The 5,933-nt window shown below is 38.9% G+C and overlaps 1 protein-coding gene across 2 annotated transcripts in view; it reads left to right on the top strand.

Moving 5' to 3' along the window:
- The window catches only part of adcy8 (adenylate cyclase 8 (brain)), a 92,693-nt gene that overhangs the window by 65,430 nt on the left and 21,330 nt on the right, over positions 1-5,933 (top strand). For both annotated transcript variants that reach the window (XM_008434781.2, XM_008434782.2), the window contains 4 exons: positions 561-762; positions 1,629-1,718; positions 3,501-3,673; positions 4,655-4,733. In XM_008434781.2, the coding sequence (XP_008433003.1) occupies positions 561-762; positions 1,629-1,718; positions 3,501-3,673; positions 4,655-4,733 (544 nt within the window). The remainder of the gene's footprint in view (positions 1-560; positions 763-1,628; positions 1,719-3,500; positions 3,674-4,654; positions 4,734-5,933) is intronic.

Below are 5,933 nucleotides of genomic sequence, written 5' to 3'. Positions count from 1 at the left end.
CTCAGAATTCTGACTTTAATCTCAGAATTCTGACTTTAAACTCAGAATTCTGAGAAAAAAGTCAGAACTGTTTTTTGTTTTTTTTTCCAGTGGCCCTAATCCTCTTCCGTAGATAAGCAACAACACCGTAAAAATCAAACTGGATAATTATCCTACCGTGATAAAAAAATAAAATAAAATAACTGTCAAATTTATCTTAAAAATTGTAAAATCTGCAACGCCGTATTACGGACAGTAAATTTCCACCATAAAAACATGGAAATTTATGAGTTTCAAAATTAAAACATTTTCAGCTTTTGGAAGTCAGAAATTTCAACATTTTTTGTCAAAGATTTCAGAGATTAACCTAAATTTTTGTGCAAATTTTCAGCTTTTCAAGCTCAAATTAAGCGCTGGAGTTTTTCACAAAAAAAAAATAAAAAATCCGATTTCAGTTTTCAGGTATTTTTACGCAAAAAGGGTTAAGATTCTGGAAAATGTTTTTTTTTATCAGAGTTATTCTCATGTTCTGAACTGATCCTCTTAAAGTGATTATGTTTGTGGAATCTGTTTCCGTGCAGAATGGTGACCATGGTGATCCAGTTCTCGGTCCTCATCCTTCTCCACTCCTGCCTGGTTCTGGTCACGACGGCGGAGGACTACAAGTGTCTGCCTCTGGTTCTGAGGAAGGCCTGCTGCTGGATCAACGAGACGTACGCAGCGCGGAACGTCATCGTCTTCGTCTCCATCCTGATCAACTTCCTCGCTGCGATGATCAACATCGTAAGAGTCACTAAGAAGAAAAAGAAAATGTTCATTTCTTCCGCTCTAGCTTTTGAGATTTTCCATGAGTTTATTTCCACCATCGACTGTTTTAATTGAAACATTGATGAATTTTAAATTCATACAGATTTGACCAAAATTTGACATTTTTAAACAATATGAAAAACTCTGCTGGGGAATTTGGACGTAGTCAAAGTCTCGGAAGGAGAAGCACTGCAGGATTTACAAGCCGGCGTTTGTTTTCTCCTGGATGTTTAACAAAAATATGCAGTGGTTTCTGTAGCTGGAGGAGGCGGACGGCAGCGGAAACTAAAACGATTTAAATCAGTGTGTTTAATAAAAGAGTGTTAGCAGGGAAATTAGGCAACATTCTGGCAATGTATGAAATGAAATCTCGAGTTCTCGATGTCTGAGAACGAGACGAGAACAAGTCCAAAGGTGAAAATGATCAGGAAACCAAAACCAGTCCACATGCAGCATTTAGATGTTATTAGTTTATACATTATGCATCTAAATTAGCTTCATTACTGAAAACTAGATGGTGGGAAAGTGCTTCCAGTGTGATTCCTGGTATGTGTTAAATATGCATCAACAGGCATTAGTGGTAGACATTCAACACCTTGATTTCAAAAACAAGACTCACATTGGAAAGTAGAAACACCATCATGACTCAAAAACACAGAGACCGGAATTAAGCAGGTAGTGGTGGAAATACAGATGAACTGTTCTGATCAACGGTTCATCTACAAGTGAATCAAAAACATTTAACGCAAGTAAATATGACTGAGATTCCTCCTCGTTTTCAGCCGATCTGAGAAAGTTTGCTCGCTGAAATGATCCGCCCTGTTTGTGTCTCTCTCTGCCAGCTGTGGTGCGACTTCGACAAGCCCAACACCTTCAGGAACCAGACGATCAACGAGTCGGCCTCCATCCCGGACATCTGCTTCTACCCAGAGGTACCAAACACACGAGCTGTCGGCTCTGCGGCCCGGTCCGTCTGGTGTGCTTCCTCACCTCTGCGTCGGCGATGAATGAAACATGGCGGCCAGCCATCAGAAAACATCCGTCATGTTGTTAGCAGCTGATTGATGGTTTTTACCGCCGCAGGCTCGGCTGAGTCATGTTGTCGCATGTACACATCATAAACTTATTTCCTCCGCAGGTCAGACCTGCTCTGTGCTCACACTGCGTCTATTTTTAGCTGCAGACAAATAAGAAAATACTGGATATTGGGTTTAATATTTAATAAATAGGGCAGTTTAGTAGTTCTGGTTTATTACGGCTCAGCAGGGGGTTGTGCTTTGTGGCCAGAGGAGCTGGGGATTCGATCCGGAGCTCATAAAAGTTATTTTAGTTTGTGCCCAGAGTTCACGTTAATAACAGAAACCCTATGAGACAAACTGGGAGGTTTAGTTTATGTGCAGAAAGTTTAAAATGATCTTCAGTCGAATTTCAGGAATCTGAAGACCTAAAAGCAAAAACCTTCAGAGGTTTGGGTCTAATTCTCACAGCAGTGATCTGGATTATTGGTGTAATGTTGTTTTGACTCCTAGTGGCTGCCTGTGGTATTACAGTTTTCCTGCTAAAACCTAATGAGCTATAATGAACCAATTATTATTAAATGGTTTGTTTTAAGGTGAGAAATTAAGATATTTAAATAAAATCTCTTTATAACTGATCAACTGTAAATATTCTCCAGTTCTATGTCATTTTTGGTCATTAAAAATATTTTGAAAAATGCTCATAAATAAAACATTAATTATTAACAGAAGCCTTAATTTTCTTTTATATATATTTTAAAAACAACGGACATTCATAAATAATTTATCGACAAATATTCCAGGATGTTGGATAAACAGTTGGCTGTTGGGTTAATAATTAATTGTCTAATTAGTCATGCTGATCTAATAATTAGCTTGTTATTAAAGTGTTATTAGCTGTAATAAACGTTAAATGAGTAGGAAAAATTTAACTCATAACTAATAACTACTCATAATTGCAAGTTATTAATTATCAGGATAAACAGTTTATAGTTTGGTAAAGAATAATTATTCTATGTTTGATAAATAACCGTTAATTCAGCTCCAGTTTTTGTTTTTCCCTCATCATGTAAATAATATATGACATAATTTCATGCATAATGTTTTAAATTTCATGCACAAAGTTTTAAATTTCATGTATAATGTTTTAAAATGTTAAATGTTTTAAAGTTTATCTCCTGCAGTAAAAAAAAGTTTGATTTATATTGTGATTGAAATGATAAAACCAAATATTCTGTATTTTTATTCAGAGGAGTAACAAATCAATAATACTTAATTCTGATTAATGTTTAGTTTATTATCAAATGATCACCTGATCAGGTGTTTCCTGTTTTTTTTTTACTTTATTAACATATGATTAATATTTTACTAGTATTCTCCTCTCTTCCTGATAATCTCATTGACTGAAACAAAACGATTAAGAAAAATGTAATTATTGTGAGTATTTAGCAAATCCAGATTAGTTTTATTTCCTTATTATTTTTACTTAATTATTACGTAAATAAATCTGATAATTAGCTGCTTGGAGGATTAAATTATTTACATAGTAATGAGTTTAAGCTAGTTCACCGGTTTATATTTTTCCTCTCGGTGCTGTGACTCTGCATCCTGTCTGAATTTGGTCGGACGTTTGCGTTGGCGCCCCCTGCTGCTGGGAGGATGGACGTGCATCTAATGGCTGGTTTGTTTGGTTGGCAGTACTTCGTGTTCACGGGCGTCCTGGCCATGGTCACCTGCGCCGTGTTCCTGCGGCTCAACTCGGTGCTGAAGCTGGCCGTGCTGCTGCTGATGATCGCCGTCTACTCCCTGCTGACCGAGGCCTTCTACACCTCGCTGTTTGTGCGCTACGACACGGTGCACCACAACACCGAGTGAGTCGTCTGCTTCGACGCTCGTCTTCACATCCATCTGAAAGAGCCACGCGTCTACAAATCTACAAAAATATGAATCTCTCTGGGTTTTTATTGGTCATATTTGATATTTTCTGTAAGAAAATTACAGCAGAAGCGTAAAAAACCAGCAGAGTTTGACGTTTCCAGGTTGATGGTAACTCAGGAGCTGGATTAAATTCCTGGAGTCGTTTTTACTGAAAACTGAAAAACAAAGGCAGCCTGGATTAATGTCCTGTAAAATGTTTACATTTCTGACATTTAAAGGTTTATTTTTTACCATTAGGAAGATTTAGTTTCAGTTAAGTGAGTCGAATTTCCTGGAAAACAGGAAATTTGACATAAACTTTGACAATAAATATAAAATATAAAGTGGCCTGGTACTCAGGACTTTAAAATATCAAAACCAATGAAATAAAAACCCATTAACAGTTTCCTGATTAGTGCGGCCAGCTCCAGTCCTCATCACCTCGACCCAGAGTCGGGATAGTTTCTGTTAAACGTCCTTTAAATGTGTAAAACGTCTCCAGGCAGAAACATGGAGACGATTTCTGCAGAAATGTTTTCACATCTGGAACAAAAAGCACAGAAAAGGATCCGTGAATTTAATTTGAATGGTTCCTTTTGTTCTCCAGGACCAGAGGAACGTTCTGCTCTCCGTCAGCTTCGGCTGTTTTGTCTTCACAGACGTTGTTTTGTCATTTGTGTGGCAGCTGAAGCGTGACGTTCTGCCGTGAATTAAACCTCCACTGGTCCAACGATGCATAAAAGCTCAGAGTCTCAGACCTGATTCCTGATTTTAGCCAGTAGAAAGCGAGAGGTTTCTCTAATAAAGTTTTTCTTTGATGCGATTTTGTTGCATGACTTTAATCTTTTAGTAGATTAAATTAAATGTCTCCTGCCGGATATTTCCTGCAGAGTGTAATGAAATCAGCGTCTTGTTCTTTCTTCTGCTCCCTTCAGAAACTTCCTGGGAACCAAAGAGACGTCTCTGCTGCTGATGGCCATGTTCCTCCTCGCCGTGTTTTACCACGGCCAGCAGGTAAAACCATCTCTTCCAAAACACAAACTCTGCATTTTCACTTTTCAGGTCAGTTTGTTTCATGGCAGGAATCTGAAACAAGTCATCTCAGTTTATTCAGATTAGATTAAAAGGTTTCTTTCTAAGGAAGCCCAGCAGGCTCATTCCTGCGACAGGAGACGGTCGGTTGTTGTCAGCTGCATCATGTCAGCTGATGGCGTCCAGCAGGAGGCGCCTCAGCCAATCAGAACGCCAGACCAGGTGCATCTGAGAAGACAGACAGGTAGCAGTTTAATTAGCTGAATCGGAGAGCAGTAGGAGAAGAAAGAGAGGAGAAGTTGTGAGTCGAGCCGATGGCAGCAGAACTCCAGAAACCGATCAGAACCACCCGAACGACGGAAATGAAACGGGGAAGAAATCGTGTTTATGCTTCTTAAAAAGAGTTTAAGGAACAAACAGTCGCTTCATTTGATCATCCGGTGGAACAGAATGAAAGCATGAAGCGACGCTGAGGCAGTTAAAGACCCGATTCCCTCAGCAGGAGGCCTGAAGAACTGATTACACTGCAGAATCGGCCCATCGGGTTCCTTCGGTTCCTGGTGGTTCTGAACTCTGCTGCTTTCTTTCAGGTCCAGCTTCCAGGTGCTGCAGTCGATTCATTTCCCTTTCAGACAAACATCTCCTGCTGCGCTGCAGCTAATTGGAAAGAGAAAAAAAACTTCATCGTGCCACGAATTAGCAGATCTACCAGACCATTAAATTAAAAAGCATAAAGTAATCTAACACACTTTTCTCACAATTAAAAGTTTGAGCGCTGTATCAGAAAAGATTTATTCCTCCTGGATGTGGCAGCAGAGTTCAACCGCAGGCCTCAGGATGAGCACGTTATTACATAGTTATTACATAATTATTACAAAGTTACAGGTGATTGGAAAATAACTGAACGTTTAGTTTGGTTAGAAATGAAAGAGAAACTGATCAGGTGAATAAATCCACTAATCAACGACGTCGGCTAGCAGCCAATAAAAACAGATATTTATTTTATTACTTATAATCAATAAACGCAGAAATGTCTGCCGTCTAAATCATCACATCATCAGACGTTGATGCTGTTCTGATCCGGAGAAATCGGCACATTTTTAGCCTCAGGATCGTTTAATACTGATGGATTTAAATAATGAATGTTTCCAGCTCCACGTGTTGGACCAGAGCTGAGCAGAA

This window comes from Poecilia reticulata, linkage group LG17 (genome assembly GCF_000633615.1).
Source record: "Poecilia reticulata strain Guanapo linkage group LG17, Guppy_female_1.0+MT, whole genome shotgun sequence".
Classification (NCBI taxonomy): Eukaryota; Metazoa; Chordata; class Actinopteri; order Cyprinodontiformes; family Poeciliidae; genus Poecilia; species Poecilia reticulata.
Note: the sequence above shows the minus strand (reverse complement) of the source record. Positions and strands in the feature narration are given on the sequence as shown.